Source organism: Clupea harengus, chromosome 18, assembly GCF_900700415.2.
Source record: "Clupea harengus chromosome 18, Ch_v2.0.2, whole genome shotgun sequence".
Classification (NCBI taxonomy): Eukaryota; Metazoa; Chordata; class Actinopteri; order Clupeiformes; family Clupeidae; genus Clupea; species Clupea harengus.
In genome coordinates, this window is record NC_045169.1 from 15,455,465 (window position 1) to 15,473,765 (window position 18,301).

General features: G+C 46.1%; 1 protein-coding gene across 13 annotated transcripts in view; it reads left to right on the forward strand.

Annotated features, from left to right (window-relative positions):
- Positions 1–18,301, forward strand: part of LOC105895412 (neurexin-2) — a 736,614-nt gene that overhangs the window by 206,174 nt on the left and 512,139 nt on the right. For 11 of the 13 annotated variants that reach the window (XM_031585048.2, XM_031585052.2, XM_031585050.2 and 8 more), the window contains exon 4: positions 1,876–1,905. The exons of the other annotated variants lie outside the window; for them this stretch is intronic. In XM_031585048.2, coding sequence (XP_031440908.1) covers positions 1,876–1,905 — 30 coding nt within the window. The remainder of the gene's footprint in view (positions 1–1,875; positions 1,906–18,301) is intronic. 13 annotated transcript variants of the gene reach the window in all.

Here is an 18,301-nt window from a genome sequence, read left to right on the forward strand (position 1 = left end):
CCTTCACGGAGAATGTGAACATGAATTATGTTCATGATCATATCAGCACGCAGTCTAAAGATAGACATATCGACACACAGTCTATCCATAAGTGTATCATTAAGCAGTTTCGTCCGTAGCGTATGCATAAATGAAGACATCGATGAAGGACCGAATGATTTAATGAATGTGTGGTATCAATTATTGAATGAAATCACTCACTCCCAGTATGATTGAATCCTCTGTGCTTTAGCTAGTATGATTGTGATTGTGGGAGCCTCTGCTTTGTCCATCTGCTCTTTAATCCATCATTCACTATGCTCTCTGAGATTGATTAGTTTCCCCTGTCTGTCTCCACATTATCGCCTGACAATTTTTGCCGCAAACTCCAGATCCAATAGGCCAGAATGACTGGCCACACCTCACGCCACCCTTTAATGATAGATGTCCTGAGGAGAGCTTTACTGACATTACACATAGAATAGTAAGAGTGATGGATACAAATATAAATATATCTGAAGTTGTTAAATATCAAAGTAGTTGAGTGGCTTAAGCGCTCGCTCACCTGTGCCCAGGTGCTTCCTGTCTGGGGAAGATGATGATGAGGATGATGATGATGATGAACACTGTCAAGCTGAGAAGAGTCATCTGAATTCCATTTGTGGAAACCATGGCAAAAAAAAAACACCACTTTGCCCACGGCCAGTGGAGAAACGGCAGATATTTCAACCATGTGGTGTGAAATGGATGTGACATTCATGTGGAATGCATTGATCTGTCCCAACAGCAAAGAACAAACTCTGAGATTTCAACGTTTTCAAAGGAAGAAAAAAAAAGAACTGAAGCTGTTTCTGACCAGACATATTCTCTTTCATATTCTGTTTATTTCGTAAAACACCCATGCGGTGGTTCTTGTGTTCTGTAATGTAATGCCGAGTCATGGCGAGTGTGACTGAATTCCTTCTGTATTCTAGCCGATCCGTTGGCAGCGCGTCCGAGCTGAATAAGAGGTTACAGCAGGTGGATAATGTTCATGGTGGCTGCTTGAGGAGAATCTCTTCTGACGTTAAGCAGCCAGATATATTCTCGGGCTTGTGCGGCTTGTTTTTGCTGGGTTAAGCGCTCCTTTAATATCTGCTGCTTGGAAGTCGATTGGATGTGTCAATCAAGTCCTCCGGCTGAGTGGGATCCAGGGGGACTTGGCTAATCCGCAGCGGGTTATGTGTTTACTTCTCTTCCTGCTATGGGGTTTTGTTGGATTGCTTTTCTGCACAGTGGGGCTTGGGCTGCTTGATTGACCCTTGACCTTTCCCCTTTGCCCCTTTGTTATGTGTGTGTCCCCCATGTCATGGGACTCGCATGAGATTCCCAGGATAGTGATGCTGTAGAAGGACAGGCAGAGTACTCTAGGTAGTGCAAGGCTGAGAGTCTTCCTGTGCCAAACAGTTCTGTGTGTGTTCCATAAGTACTTCAGAGAAAAAAAAAAGCATTTGGGCCAGCAATTACCTCCGGGGGGGTTGCACCGAGTGAAATGCTTTTTTTTTTCTACCCCCCCTCCCCCCTACTCAACCCCCTCTAGAGGTGTTTGCTTGTTTTCTGTTCTCTTACTCTCGCCTTTCTTTCTCTCTTTTTCTCTCCCTATCAGTCTCTTTTTCTCTCTCTATCTTTTTTCTTTCATTTTTGTCTCACTCTCTCTCTCTTTTTCCTCCTCTCTTTCTCTCTCTGTCTCTCTCTCTCTGTTTTTTCTTTGAGTTGAACTCTGACATCCGTGTCTGCCCTGGGATGTCTGTCACAAACTGCAGTCCAACGTTGTGACAATGCTTTTTTTCTTCCCGTGCCTTTTATGACCTTCCTTTTTTCTTTCTTTCTTTTTTTCTTTCTGTTCTTTCCTTCAAGGTCTGGCGCACCTGACGTTAAACAACCAAGGTATGGGTTCATTCACTCTTTGGTTCTTTTTTTAAAAAAAGAGGAAAAAAAAAACTTCTCCTCCCAGACTACCTCTCTGTCTCCTATCATGACCTTTTCTCCGCCCACATTCTCCTCCTTCTTCTTCTTCTTCTTTTTTTAAATTAAATCACTCCGTTTTTACTCCTCCATCTCCTTGTAACTTCTTTCTCCCATTTTCTCTGTACATTTTATCTTTCACGTCACTGTCTCTTTTTTCTATATATCTCTCCTCCTTTCTCTGTCATGTTCCTCCCATTTTGGTCGACTTTCCTCTCTGTCCACGTTGCGTTCCTCATGCTTCTTTTCCGTGTCTGTCCTCATCCTCCCCTGTCTCGTCCATCACCCCGGCGGGTTGACCTTTGACCTCCGACCCTCAACTGAAGGTAACACTTTTTCTGCTCTCTCCCCTATGCTTGGGTTGTTAAAGTGTTGTGCTCTTTGTGTCATGTTTTATGTTGACATAATGAAACTGTGATGTGACTAAGAACGGTGGCCCCCCTGGGACAAAAAGAGTGCAAGGACACCAGGGGGGAGCTGCATGCGTGTTCAGAATGCACAGAGCTGGCTAAACTCTGCTGTCATTCTCATTGTTTGGCATATATAGTAGATCTGTTCATACGATGCTTTAATACTAGACCCTGTAAGAAAGTGTGCTGCTAGGCTAGCTGGAACTACCCTACACTCTTTTGCATCTTGTGGCAAAAAGCTTGTTTTCACTCTGGTGTCATGCCAACTCATGCGCTGTATGTCCTTTGATATGCTATGTCTCTCTTCTTCTCCTTCTCTATTTGTCTTTCTCTCTCTCTCTCACACACACACACACACACACACACACACACACACACACACACACACACACATGCACTCACTCTCAAAGTCTCTTTGGTTGGCCCATGGAGAGCTACCCTGCTCTCTTTTCGACCTTTATCTGTGATGTTTACCCAGACACACCCAGCCTCACAAACACACACGCACACACACACACACACGCACACACACACACACACACACACACACACACACACACACACACACCCACACACACCCACACACACAGACACACCATGTGCATCTCCGGTGGCCTGGGTGGCTCGAGAAGTTCACAAGTAAGACCCACATGCTGAGTAGTGATTGGCTAAGGAGCACACTGACCTTTCCATAAAGCAACACACCGTGCTGAGCTCCCCCCCCAGCACATATTTATACAGTAGGACTCTCAGACTCGACTCAACATGTCACAAACCTACAGTCTCACAGTCATGCAGTCAAAGCCAACCCTCCAATACCTCCACCATCATCATCATCATCATCATCATCAACACAACAACAATAACAACAACTGCAACAATAACATGATGTTTAATCACAATAATCAAGGTTAATTACCTAATGCGTTGTTCAGTGCAAGATATATCCCAGCAAAGTGCTCATTAAAAGCAAAAGCAACTCCTGGGGTTACTTGGGGGGGACGGGGGGGCAAAAGAATGGTGTTTTTACTGAGCCACACCATCTCAGCGAAAAATAATATTTGTTTGGAAAGCGTGTTTTTGCATTAGTGCACATAATGCCAAACCTGAGCCTCTAAATGCTGTTTCCTTTCATATGCGTTCAAAACAGCCCAGCCTTATCTCCATATAAGTACGCCATTTTGGTTTTAGGAAACAGAAAATGACCCTCAAAATGACCGGCAGGTCACTAAAACACCAGTGCAGTGATTTGTTTACCAGCAAACGTCGCAGCGACTCAGCCACTGATCATTTTAACGTACTCCACTGCCCCCCCCCCCCCAACCCCCCTCCTCCCCAGTGTCTCCACCGTGGCTTCCTACCTCCCAAATCTGCTCATTGCAATGCAGGGGGGGCTCTCACGATGACATTTCTATTTCTCTTTGGCCTGATCTTCTGTTTACCTCCAGCTACTTGGCTAACTGTGTGCTCACAGAATGGAAGCCTGGCGGAAGATGGCGGGGAGGATAATTGGACGCACCGGAGGAATGGAAAATTGGGCATTAAAGACGCTTTTGCTCTTCACTATCCACCTTCCCCGTGTCATCCTTTATCCCGAGGATCTGTTTGTTTGTTTATTTATTTAGTGTTTACACTTGTCAATTGGATACGAGTCTGCCGGCACAGAATGTAACTCCAACACGCTCATGCAGAGACACACACACAAACACACACGAACATAAGAACACTAGAGGTGCACACACACACACACACACACACACAGACATGAGCACAATAGAGGTGCACACACACACACACACACACACACACACACACACACACGCAGACATAAGCACTTTAGAGGTGCACAGTTCATGAAACAGATTTCATCCTAAGAGAAAGTTCTCGGCAAGGAAATACACTTTGGACAAGGCACGTGCCAAATCACATTAATATTAGCATGCATATTCCCTATCATACTCCTGGGTGTTGGCGGTACAGTGATTAGCAGGTTGGGGTTGGGGTTCCTTGCCAGCTGCAGGATGCCTTTCTATGTCGCTTTGGATGAAAGTGCTTGTTTTACCTTTTCATTATCCAAAATTCCTCCATTTGCCCTCTGACCTGTGGTCTCATGCAGCCTTAAACCGGCTAACCAACTGCAAGACGTATTCAAAACAGTAACAATAACTTCAAACTTAAAATAACAAAAAATAAACACAGACTGCCATTACCTTAGGCCTATAAGTAAAGAAAGGGATTCATTAGCTACCATTCTTAGCTACTCTTTTACCGTAAGCATGGTAGCACACGTACACTCACCACCACCTACACACACACACACACACACACACACACACACACACACACTCAGACGAAGGACACAAACCGTTCTTTTACTAGAACGAGAGCTAGGTTTGTCATAGACTCTTAGCCAGGAACTTCAGATGAGTGTTTACAAGCAGGACAAGGTCACCACAACTCGTTCATGCATTGAGCATGTACAGAAAAGAAAATGCACTCTTGCACAATTACAAAGCAGCAATCACTGAAAGTAGCAATCGAAGGGGCGAGGCAAAGGATTGCACAGCTGATCCAGCTCCGTTGAATCATCACCACCCCTCTCGTAGGCCTAATATTGATCCGTTGTATTCAATATGGTTGTTGGCGCATGGAACCTGTGCGGAGACATCTTTGAGGGGCCAGATCAATAAACTTGTTTGGTCGTGGAATAAAGTGAAGGACTTAAGTGAATGACGCAATTTTTTTCGATTAGAATTCTCAACCACCATAGTCAGTACCTTGGCCTCTCGCTCTGCATTGCATTGGTGTATGTTTGATCACACATAGTTGTGTGTGTGTGTGTGTGTGTGTGTGAGAAAGAGTGTCCTACCATGACCCATTGAGAGAGAGATAAAGGAAGTATGTGATGGTGAGGAGGGTCTGAAAGGGAGTTTCAATGGCTGAGAAATGGGGAAAGATAAACCGAGGTAGAGAGAGTTAGTAGAGGAGGGATGTATAAAGAGGTAGAGAGGGGGAAGAAAGAGCAAGAGAGAGAGAGAAAGAAAGAGAGGGAGAGAGGGGTTAAGATGAGATTTTGGGGGAAGGGGAAATGGCTAGAATAGAGCGAGGCGATGGAGGCATGAAATGAGATGGAGGAAGGAGAGGATGAAGGGAGGGAGGAGAGGAGATGGAGGGAGGATAGGAGATGGAGGGAGGAGAGGAGAGGAGATGGAGGGAGGTGAGGATGAAGGGATGGAGAAGAGGAGATGGAGGGAGGGAGGAGAGGAGATGGAGGAAGGAGAGGATGAAGGGAGGGAGGAGAGGAGATGGAGGGAGGAGAGGAGATGGAGGGAGGGAGGAGAGGAGATGGAGGGAGGATAGGAGATGGAGGGAGGGAGGAGAGGAGATGGAGGAAGGATAGGATGAAGGGAGGGAGGAGAGGAGATGAAGGAGAGGATGAAGGGAGGGAGGAGAGGAGATGGAGGAAGGAGAGGATGAAGGGAGGAGAGGAGAGGAGATGGAGGGAGGATATGATGAAGGGAGGGAGGAGAGGAGATGGAGGGAGGATAGGATGAAGGGAGGGAGGAGAGGAGATGGAGGAAGGAGAGGATGAAGGGAGGGAGGGAGGAGAGGAGATGGAGGGAGGAGAGGTTGAAGGGAGGGAGGGAGGAGAGGAGATGGAGGGAGGTGAAGCTTAGAGGTGTGTGCTGTCGGCCACGTCGGCGGCTTTGGACAGGTGTGTCTGTGCTTCACAGGCCGCTTGCGAGGAGTCGAAGAAATCAATGCTCTGCACCTCACAGTAGCATGCCCTTGACCGACGCGAAGGGCACCGCACACACACACACACACACACACACACACACACACACACACACACACACACACACACACACACACACACAAACAAATACAAACAAATACACTCAAAACTCAAATGCACTCTTACTTTTCTAGCATGTGTGATGTTTCCATGCTTCACTGTCAGTCCATCCAAAACCAGTAAACACACCACAACAACAACAACAACGAGAACAAAAACAACAACAACAACCCACAAACATCTCAGAACAGCAGCTGGTCAGTTCCGCTGCAGAACATGACCGACTGTCCAAGATTCCACTGGGAAACTGAATGTTCTGTCGCCACCCCTCTCTATCTACTAGCGATAGTCTAATTAAATCTGCAGTGATACCTTTGTAGGAATCCTGAATGTGAATGGCAATAGAAGTGATTGAAGGCTCCTACTTGTAGGATGAGGGGGGCCCATCTATAATAACTATGATTATAAAGTCCTGCGCCATGCTAGAGAGTGGGACTGCTGCTACAATTCAATTAAAACTAAGGAACATTGCAATATTTCACAAAAAAACTGTCGATGAATTTAATATACAGATACCTGTCTGCTCAAACTATTGCTGAAAATAATGTTCGGACCAAAGTAAAGTAGTAATTATGGATATAAAGTAGTAATTATGGGAGAGATAACTGAAAGGATGCCACGGGATGGGAGAATTGATGATATTTAATAAAAGACAGATGAATAAATGGATAATGTTAGTAAAAGCACACCTACTGGAGCGGAGCAATGGCTCTTACCCTGCAGGGGTGGGTCTGTGTAGTCTGGGGCTAGATGGAAGTACAATTAAATAATAAAACATATTTCAATTCGATTTTATTTTATTTATATAAACAATAAACATTGTCTCAAGGCGCTTTACAGAGTCCAGCAAGCACAAAGGCCACAGGGGCAAGGAACAAGGGGGGGGGGGGGGTATCTATCTCTGTAGCCGGACAGGTACAGAGGTAAAGGTTGAAAGGGGAGGGGGGAAAATGGAGGGGAGAGAATCAGAAACATGGCAGATGAATTCATACTCGTATCAGAATAAGCATCCTAGTATACATCAAATCATATCAAATCAAACTTTATTTATACAGCGCATTTCATACCAGGAGGTAACACAATGCGCTTCACAGAAGGAGGGGGGTTACAAACACTTATATTTGACACCGATTTTTCAGAGGGATGACTACAGACCACTGAGAAAAGATAAATATTCCAGAGAATGATAGGCAAGATTAAAGTCGTATGTCTTCAGTTCACGTACATTAATGATTCCACCCTTCTCTACATGGAAGCCTCCACATGTGGCAAATGCACACAATGCATACAAACATAAGATGGTATATACTTGATGCATATACAATTTATAGTGGAAAAACTGGGGAGAGAGCATTCAAGTATTGTAGAACAGCTTAATGGGTATACAGTGTGCTCATGAGGTTACTTTTACAAGTAGTAAGTAAGCAGAGCAATGAAACAGAAAACTATGTTGATGGTGGCTATTATTTACATTACGGGTAAAGAGGCTAGCACAGAGTACGTAGAAGTATCATGAGCGGGATAGAATTAATGCATGACAGTGTAGTGGGGATGGGTAGGTGCAAGTAGATGAGGAGAAGAGACTACAGCAGAATCCCATAGCGGAGCCAGTCTAGACTAGGAGGGGAAGAAAAGAGACAAAGTGAGTGGGAAGAGCTCGGCTGCCTAATATGTGTATAAGTACTTAATGGTTATGGTGATGAGGAACAATTGTTTCCCAGAACTCTGCATTAGCGGGCAAAGGTCACATCATCAGAGAGAGAAAATTTGGTTAGCAAACATGAATTTGATAAACAGATAACGAGATAACTTTAGGTAAACAAATAACAGTAGGTAATATGGCCACTTTATCAGTATTATTGCATTAGCCTAATGTGATGAAGAAGGAAAGGAAGAGACTGTAGTCATGGTGTATGGGAATTTTGTTTATGTTTAGTTTGATGAGCAATGCTTAGTTATGGTTGGCTGACATGGTGCATGTGAATTTTTAGTTACACAAGGATAGCAAGGGTGGTAGGATACAGCCACAGGGCACGACTGGGTGTTCAACCAGCTAAGATAGAGACTTGCCTGAAAGACGTAAAAGCATGGATGACTTACTGCTCCTAAAACTGAGGTGATGCTTTCAGGCCCTAAATAATTGAGAATGGCGATACCTTATTTCCACGACTATTAACCACACTGCATATTAGCCACGTTACAGTATTTTAGTAATTTTATAAAACAAACCCGTACATTGACTGCACCTGTGTGTTAAGCGCAGTTTATTCAATGTTACCTCATGCCATGTAGTTGTAGTGCAAGCGATATTAGCCATTTAAAAGTTGTATAAAGTGGGGATGGGCATTTCAATCAGAACACCTACACCCCCTCCCCGCACGCGCACACACAAATACCCCACTCCCAGTCATGATGAAAATAATATCTTGAGCATTTGTTTAGTGTTATAGTGTATGGGAATAGACGCTAAACGTTTGAGTTGAATCGTTAATTGATCCCCTGGTGTTGTAGTACCATGAACGATAATCGCTTGCAGTGGGAATCACAGCCACTGAATTAACGTGTTTCAGACTTCTCCCCCCTCGTTCACTACTACAGTGATATCAGAGTGAGCCCTTGGTCCATTGATGTCCCATTATTTCTCCCAGGATTGTTTAATGTCTATGTGAAGCCATTTAACATCACCCGCAAGTGGTTGTGATCACTTTGAACCCACAACTGCCTTTTATTGGTGAGCTGATTTGAGAAATTAAAATTGGCAGCAAACGTGTTTCCTGGTTGCTATGGTTGTCTAGTTACTATCCTAGCTAACTAGCTAGCTTGATTAGGACACCTTTAAATAAATAAAAAAACAGATACATTAATGGGATTTTAATGGGGGTCAAAAGGCGGAGAGAGACCCATTCACACTTTACCTGGCAGAGTAATTGTGCGTGTTACTAACCACAAGGCAGGAAAAAAGCATTCCTATATATGGGAAGCAGCCAAGTATTAACTGCAGGGCTCCAGACATTTTATAAAATTAATGTATAAACCGCTGTTAAGTCAGGAAATTACAGTTTCCACCCATCTACCCACACTTGATGGCATCTCATTAACATCCAACACTCGCGTCAAATGTCTCTGTGTAATTATCAACAAGAACTCTTACTCAACTCACACATAAAACATATCTCAAAGACATGCTTTTTTTCTTCTCAGTATTGCCAAAAAAGTCCCTCCAAGATGCAGAAAATCTAATCCATGCTTTTACTAGGTTGCGACCAGACTATTGCAATGCTCTTCTGTCCGGATGTAGCAATAACTCAATAAAGATCCTCCAACTAATACAGAACACTGCTGCTCGCACACGCAATAGAACACATTTTTTTTACATATCTCACCTGTACTTGCCTCGCTCCATTGGCTCCCCCATAAAAAGTAGAATTGATTTTAAAGTACTCCTTCTAACATACAAAGCTCTAAATGGCTTAGCTCCAAATCACCTCAAGGAATTAGATGTCCTCTATGGCCCACCAAGACCACTTCGTTCAGGTGCAGGTCTCCTCGTAATTTCAAGAATAATAAATTAAATTCAAGATATCTATAATAACACGAATTATACCAGTTATGAAGTCATCCACTAAGTTAGAGTGGAACTGCTGCTGAAATTAAATTAAAACCAAAAAACATTTGACAGATGAATAAATGGATAATGTTAGTAAAAGCACACCTACTGGAGCAGAGCAATGGCTCTTACCCTGCAGGGGTGGGTCTGTGTAGTCTGGGGCTGGATGGAAGTACAATTAAATAGTGAAACACAAGGCTTCATAGGGTGAGATAACATCCACTATTTTCTGATCTGGGGGAAAAAATTGCCGTTTATAGCGTTCTAATTCAATGCTGCACCGTAACTACTTTTGATCGTTAATTGTCCTTAGTAAAAGTTTGGACCCCGAAACATCTAAACACAGGACCCAGGTTAAAAAATCCTGCAGTTTCCCTTTATTTATTTTGTCTTCAGTTTTACGTCTTTAGTTCTTTGGTTTCACGTCTATGGTTGGTAAGCAGGAGAGTTTGACAATTTTTGATCGCATCAAATAAGAATAAAGTCAATCGTGCTGTAAAGTTGTGTTTGCAGTCTAGACCTCGGATGGGTAGGATTTGGATATTATCTATTCATGTTGGATTTAGTCGTCCAAATGAAAACCTCTGAATGGCATCTTGGTCACAGTCAAACTGATGAAAACAATGTCATTATTACATTGTACATTATATAGGCTACATTATATTTGTGTTTGTCACATAGATTGTAATTTAAACATGCAACAGTTTCAAGTTTCAAATTTGTCTGGTCAAATAAATTCTTTACTGACTCTTGGCCAGCAAGACAAAATCTTTGCGGAAACCCTGCCACACATACACACATACACACCGGCACACACACACACACACAACGGCACCTGCTATCACCTGTGATGGCAGACAGCCATGCCTAGGCCACCGGATGCCGTGTGCCATTTGCCCATCACTTCCCATAAGCACAGAGACATCATCGCACAAACTGCATTTGCAGCACTCACTGCTCCGCCACTCATAAATAGCTAAAAAAAGAGAAAAAAAAACCTGTATACACAGCCTGAAATGGGTTATTCAATTCTGCAGAAAGTGTCTTATTTTGTGACGTTCGTGGCTCTGTCAAGGCATTTTAGCCTGAGGGTTTTTGACACCACATTGCTCCTCGCTGACAGCAGAGAGCCCTGCGGCCAAATTTCCCCCTGACGAGGCATCAGGCAGTTGCAGTGAAACGTCTGCAAAATGTAAGGAGCACTCACGCACACACGCACGTTAGTCACATATTCAGGAAGGTTTTCAGTGGGGATAAATATAGGGGAACATATCTCCCTAACATCGTTCAGTTAATTCATCATGCCGCACATCAGAGAGTTAAGGAATGCCCTTGTTATCTCCTATATACAACAGATATCTCATACAGCCCGCTGAAATACCCAGCACTTTAGTGATGGTGTTTGGACAAATCCCGTTCACACATTGGTACAGGGAGGTGGCCTGGAAGGTTACTCCTTAAGTCAGATGGTGTGGAGGGTTAGATGGCAGATGGGTTAGCGCTTATGATGGTGTGGAGGGTTAGCGCTAAGGATGGTGTGGAGGATGAGGGTTTATAGGAGCTGGCGAAAATGGTTAGGGTATATGGGAGAGGGTGTGGATAGTTAGCACTTATGGGAGGTGGTGTGGATAGTTAGCACTTATGGGAGGTGGTGTGGATAGTTAATGCTTATGGGAGAGGGTGTGGAGGGTTAGCAAGTATGGGAGAGTTAGCTGAGATGCTAGGGAACACAGTTTTGATGGAGTGAAGTGCTGAATGAGGGTAATGACCGAGGCAGTGGATTGCGGACTTGACCACACCCACCTAGAATCACCTAGCTTGCGTCTCAAACAGGACACACACAGAGAGAGAAAGAGGGACGGAGGGAGAGAAAGAGAGGGATGGAGGAAGAGAGAGAGGGAAAGAGCGGGGGAGTTGGATAGAAAGAGACATGGATGGATGGATAGAGAGAGAGGTTATGTGGTTGTGTGTATTTGTGCCTGTGTGGGTGTGTGTGTGAGAGAGCGAGAGAGAGAGGGAGGAAGAGAGAGATTGATTTGAATGCTGTGTTTATTTTGGCACACCAGTCATGCCTCATTATTGGCAATCTCATTTAGGTAAACTGACAGAGCAGATCATATTCATTCAAGACTCCCACATAGTGAACACACACACACACACACACACACACACACACACACACACATATACGTTTTTGCAGACACATTTGGAAGAGACAAATTGAGTTGGACCTTAAAAATGGCTACTAACACACGTTGTGGAGTACAAATCTGTTTTAATGGCAAAATGTTTTAATAATAATAATAGCATATATAAAATGATATACAAAATATACAAATATACAAAATATATATATATATATACAGGTCCTGACAAAGCTAGCTGAGGTACTGGAAGGGCGCAGACGGGAAAGCAGGGGATGTCTCCCACCAACGGAACACCACATCAACTTTGTCAGGGAGGGCGGAGAAAGAAGAAGCACCAGGCCAAAAGCAACACCAAAGCTCTTTTCCTCCGACCAGGAGTGGAACATGCGAGTAGATCTTGGCAGGCAGCTCCAGTTCCCCAGCGAAATCACCACCACGTCTCTCCGACCTGACATAGTGGTGTGGTCCACCAAGGCAAAAACTGCACTCCTCATTGAGCTCACAGTACCATGGGAGGAGGGAATCGAGGCCGCTTTCGAACGAAAGAAGACCAAGTACTCGGACCTGGCTGCGGAGTGCAGGGAGGCTGGCTGGAAGACCACCATCTACCCAGTGGAGGTTGGATGCCGAGGCTTTGTGGGGCAGTCAACCACACGCCTACTAAGGGACGCAGGCGTGACAGGAGGAAAGCTTAAGAAAGCAACAAAAGAGCTGGCGGAAGAGGCAGAGAAGGGCAGCTTTTGGCTGTGGCTAAGGAGGAGGGGAAAGGGCTGGGGAAAGAGCACCTAACCTAGATACCAGCTGCAGGGGGTGACAGGGAGACGTCCCCGTCACTGCTCCGCCACCAGGATTAAAGGAGCGAAACGTCTGTGAATGGTGGTTCCTGGCTGACGACCCTGCAGCTGATCCACAGGCACCGGAGGAGGTGCGTCAGGCAGCAATGCCCAGCAGGAAATTCAAGCTACCTGTTCAATTACTTACTTCTGGCAACCCAGTGACTACTGCGAATAGGGCAGTTGGAATCCAGGGAAGACTGGAGGGCAGCCAGGAAAGACTGGCTGACGGCGGGAAAGACCGCACCGGGAGTGGGCGGCTAGTTACCCAACCCACTAGTCTCTCAAAGAGAGACACCCAAACCTAACTACGAAGTCTACTAAAAAGAAACAACCCGCAGGCCCTCCGAGAGGCGGGATGGAAGATGGGCCTAAAAGGACAGATCACACGGTAACGACTGGAATGGAAACGGATAACGAGAAGAAGATCCTGCGGAAATGTGGATGTGGATGGGAAAAGGTGACCACATTCAGGGGGCTGCAAATCCACCAGGGGAAAGCAAGATGTGGGGGGAAAGGCCATAAGCAACCTTGCGCTGCAGCGTCAGGTCAGACAAGAGGGACCGAAAGCCGGGTTGAAAACCACAGTGGACGGACCCAATGTTGCTGAAGGCAGGGAAGTAGAGGAGGAAGAAGGTCCTCTGGTGGAGGACGAGCCTCCATGTGAGCACCAGGCAGAAAAACCCACCAGTCCCCTCAGAACTGAGCCAAGCCGAAAAGCAGAGGGAAAGGAACCAGCCAGGAGGAGCAAGATCAAATGGCCGAAGGCAAACATGGTAGAGGAATGGCACAAATTGGATGTGGACCTGGTCAGGATATTGGAGGGGTCTTTACGAGGAGGGGCAGAGTCCAAGCTTAACCAGTTTGGGGACATCCTATACCAGGAGAGTAAGGGCAGGTTCGGCGAAGTCTCTAACAAGCAGAGAACTGCCCCGAGGGAGAAAGGAAGGAGAGAAAAGGAGATTGGCCAGCTGGTACAAAGACGACGACAACTCCGTAAGAACTGGAGGAAAGCAACTCAGGCAGAGAAAGAGGGCCTGAAGGCACTGTGGGGGGAGGTCAGGCAGAGATTGGCCCTTCTTCGCAGAGCTGAGCGCATCCGTAAGCGCCGGAACCGGAAAGAAAAGGAAAGAGCCAACTTCTTCAAAGACCCCTTCAAGCACGCCAGACAGCTGCTGGAAGAGAAAAAGAGTGGGAAGCTGGAAATCACTAACGAGCAGCTTGAGCAGCATGTCAGGAAACAGTACAGCGATCCTGCAAGGAACGTCCCACTAGGAACACCTGGGTATGTACCACGGCCTACACCACCAACCTCTAAGTTCAACATCATGCCCCCCAAGCTCAGCGAAGTCAGGCACGTCGTGGAGAAGGCAAGGTCTTCATCAGCACCGGGTCCCAATGGAGTACCCTATAAGCTCTATAAGAACTGCCCCAAGGTGCTAGAGCTGCTATGGTACCTCATGAGAACTGTCTGGAAAAAGCGAAGCATTCCGTCTGAGTGGCAAAGAGCGGTAGCAGTCTTCATCCCCAAAGAAGAGAACTCCAAAAACATCGGCCAATTCAGGAGCATCGCCCTGCTCAACGTGGAAGGGAAGATCTTCTTCTCTGTGCTGGCCAAAAGGATGACCAACTACCTGATGGAGAACAACTACATTGACACCAGCTGCCAGAAAGCAGGGGTCCCAGGCTTCCCAGGCTGTGTAGAACACTCTTCGATGATCTGGGAACAGATCCAAAAGGCCAAGCGCGAGAAGACGGACCTGCATGTCATCTGGCTCGACCTCGCCAACGCCTATGGGTCAGTGCCACATCAGCTGATCAGCTATGCCATGGAGTTTTTCCACGTGCCCTCCTGTATTAAGAACTTGGTGGCAAACTATTTCAAGGATCTGCAGATGTGCTTTGCCCTACAGGACTTCATCACCGGGTGGCAACAACTAGAGGTGGGAATCGCCATGGGGTGTGCCATTTCTCCCATTCTGTTTGTGGCAGCCTTCGAGATCATCCTCATCGGAGCAAGACAGACTGTGGGAGGGATTAAACTACCATCCGGACAGAAGCTACCTCCACTGAGGAGCTACATGGACGATGTCACAAGCCTCCTTCAGACAGCACCCTGCACATCTAGACTGCTGAAAAGGATGGACGAGCTGATGTCCTGGGCAAGAATGAAAATCAAGCCTGCCAAGTCCCGCAGCCTGTCCCTCAGAAGGGGAGTCAGAAATGACAGCACCATCTTTATCGCAGGGGGCGAGAGAATCCCACTTCTGTCTGAGCATCCCATCAGAAGCCTAGGTAGAGAGTACACATCAGAGCTCTCCGACAAGCAAATGGGTAGAGCTGTGTTGAAACAACTCTCAGATGGCCTGGCAAAGATCGACCAAAGCCAGCTCCCGGGGAAGTACAAGGTGTGGATCTACCAGTTCACACTCTACAGAAGGATAATGTGGCCACTGAAGATGAGTGAGATTCCCTCATCTACAACAACCAAGATGGATGGGAAAGCCAACTCATTCATCCGAAAGTGGCTGGGGCTACCAAGGTGCTTCTCTGACACTGGCCTCTTTGGGAAGAACACCTTGCAGCTGCCACTACAATCCATCAGTTTGGGCTACAAGCAGGAAAAGACCAGGCTGCTTCTTGAATTAAGAGAGTCCACCGATCAGTCAGTTAGAAACGCAGGCGTCAAGGTCCGTACTGGCAGGAAGTGGGACGCCCAAACTGAAGTCGACCGAGCAGTTGGCAGGCTGCAACACCAAGAAATCGTGGGCAGGGTCCAGGCAGGAAGGGCAGGACTAGGCTGGGGAGAGGCACCACGTTTTTGGTCTAAGGCCAACCGGAAAGAGAGAAAGGAGATGGTGGTGTCAGAGGTGATAAGGACGGAGGAAGAGCGCTATAAGATCAAGGCTGTGTCCCAGAGCCGACAAGGAAGCTGGACAACCTGGGAGGGGGTTGTCGACCGGAAGATCAGTTGGTCAGACTTGTGGAAGATCCCTCAAGCGAGGCTTGGCTTCCTCATCAGGTCAACGTATGACACGCTTCCCTGTCCTCGGAACCTCCACCAGTGGTTCGGAAACGAGGAAGTCTGCCCACTCTGTAACACTCCCAACGCAAGCCTCCGGCACATCCTGTCGGGCTGTAAGATCGCGCTTTCGCAGGGACGCTACAGATGGCGCCATGACCAGGTCCTGACAAAGCTAGCTGAGGTACTGGAAGGGCGCAGACGGGAAAGCAGGGGATGTCTCCCACCAACGGAACACCACATCAACTTGACGTTCCAGGATTAAAGGAGCGAAACGTCTGTGAATGGTGGTTCCTGGCTGACGACCCTGCAGCTGATCCACAGGCACCGGAGGAGGTGCGTCAGGCAGCAATGCCCAGCAGGAAATTCAAGCTACCTGTTCAATTACTATATATATATATATATATTATATTTATGTATATATATAATACAAAATAAATAAATAACACGTATTGCCACACATTTCTCTAACAAATGAATGAACCTCCATTGCCCAAAAAGAAGTTCCAAACAAAGATCCTTTAACAATTCATTATGCATGAAGAATAACTTATTTTAAGCCTGTGATCCTAGTCGAGTCGTGTGGAGGCAGAACATCCAATGTTAATGAGGCGCCTGTCTCGCAGGCCTGTTCCTCAGCTTTTCTGAAATGAAACAGGAGCCCTTTATTTGTCATGCTTTATTCAGGAGAATCCTCGTTGCTTGTTAACTCGCTGAACTCCTCACCTTCCCCTTCGGTTAACAACGGCACCACAAAAGCACCCGACGTCACTGACTCCCACTCGTACGGCAGACGCGTCCGCTCGATCGCAGTGCTTCAGACACCTGCAGCTGTCTCAGGCAGCTGTCATCCACTATAACCGCTGATCTGCGGAACGCAAGCAAAACACGGGATGTAGTTTGTTAGGCTGCGTCTTTTTTCACCCTTTTATACAGGATCTTCCATCAAGCCAGAGGAAATGAAGGAAATAGCTCAGACTCGGCTGGGCATGAAGCTAGTTCTTTATTTTTTTTTAACTTCATTTAGTTTTTCCATCTTGCGCACAATCCATCGGTTGTAAATCTGTGGACTTTTGGTCTCTGTAGTTTCTGTAGTCTCCTAAGCACACTGTGGACTTGCGCTGGGAAGATCCCTGCATTTTACACATTCCCCCTCCAGTTTAATTGAATGAACCCATTTACCCCTCTCTGTGTCCTTAGATTGTATTTGCTCCGGTATTGTTGCTCTCTGTCTTTTTTTTTTACCAAGTTATTATTTGGAAGCCACCTTAATTGAATTTGGCCCCTGCGGCATTAATCTCACAGCCAGGCCGGACCAGGCTGGCGGATTAGATGCAGGTCAGGTTTTTACATTCGGTAATTAAGGTCACTGGGGAGTTCAGTGGTAGCGGAGGCTGGGGTGGGTGGTGGTGGGGGTGGTGATAGTGGTGGTGGGGGGTTGCCGATTTGCCAGGGCCTTGTTTTCTCCAGGATTGGCTGACTGAAGGTGGTGGAGGGTTGTGGGGGTGGGGTTACTGCAGCCAAAGGCCATTAATTACGAGAGGCACGAGGCGTGATGAAGAAATATGAGCAGGCTCCCTCAGGGCTGGGGTTAATCTCTGCTCATGCTTTGGCGCCCCCAGGTGGTAAGGAGGGTTAGGACAGAAGGGTGGTGTTAAAGTTGAGGGCCTGTGTGTGTGTGCGTGTTTGTGTGTGCCTGTGTGTGTGTGTGTGAGTCTTGTGAGAAGTGATTGTTTTCGAGGAAGCATGTAGGGTTAGGATAGGAAGTAAACTGAAGAAAGAATAAACTAAAGAATTGAGACACTTAATGATGTGTGTATGTGGTTGTATGTGTTTAGCATGGGTAATCAGTCTAGCAAGAGTAGGGAAAGACCAGCAACATATTCACAGCACTCTTAAGGTCTGAAAATTTAGCTATTAGCATTAGCAGTATGATTCCCATACAAGTTAGCATGCTGTTAGCATTAGCAGTAGGATTCCCATACATGTTAGCATTAGCAGTAGGATTTCCATGCATGTCAACTGGCAGTACATGGCTATTGCTGCATTAGTAATAAGAGCTCAGTCCTCTGAGGGTTGATGTAATATCACTCTCTCATCCTGCCCATCACCAGGGCCCGGGGACTTACCATTAATTAATTCACTGAGCTCTCGTTTCTCAACCTGAACGCAAACGTGTAGTGAAACAGGAAACTAATTGAACAGAGTGCATTAAACTTCCCATGCAGGAGAAGACAGTGTTAGTCATTGTGGAGTTCAGCAGTCTATTTCCAAATGATAGAATTCAGGTGATGAGGAATTAAAAGGCAGACAAACACATATCTTATGAATTTATTTTCATAATTTAAAAACTATTACGTCAAGAGAGCAACGGAGTATTGTTAAAGAGGGATTAATGTGGTTGTTTTGCAAACAATGCAAAGCAGTAAGTACTTAGCAA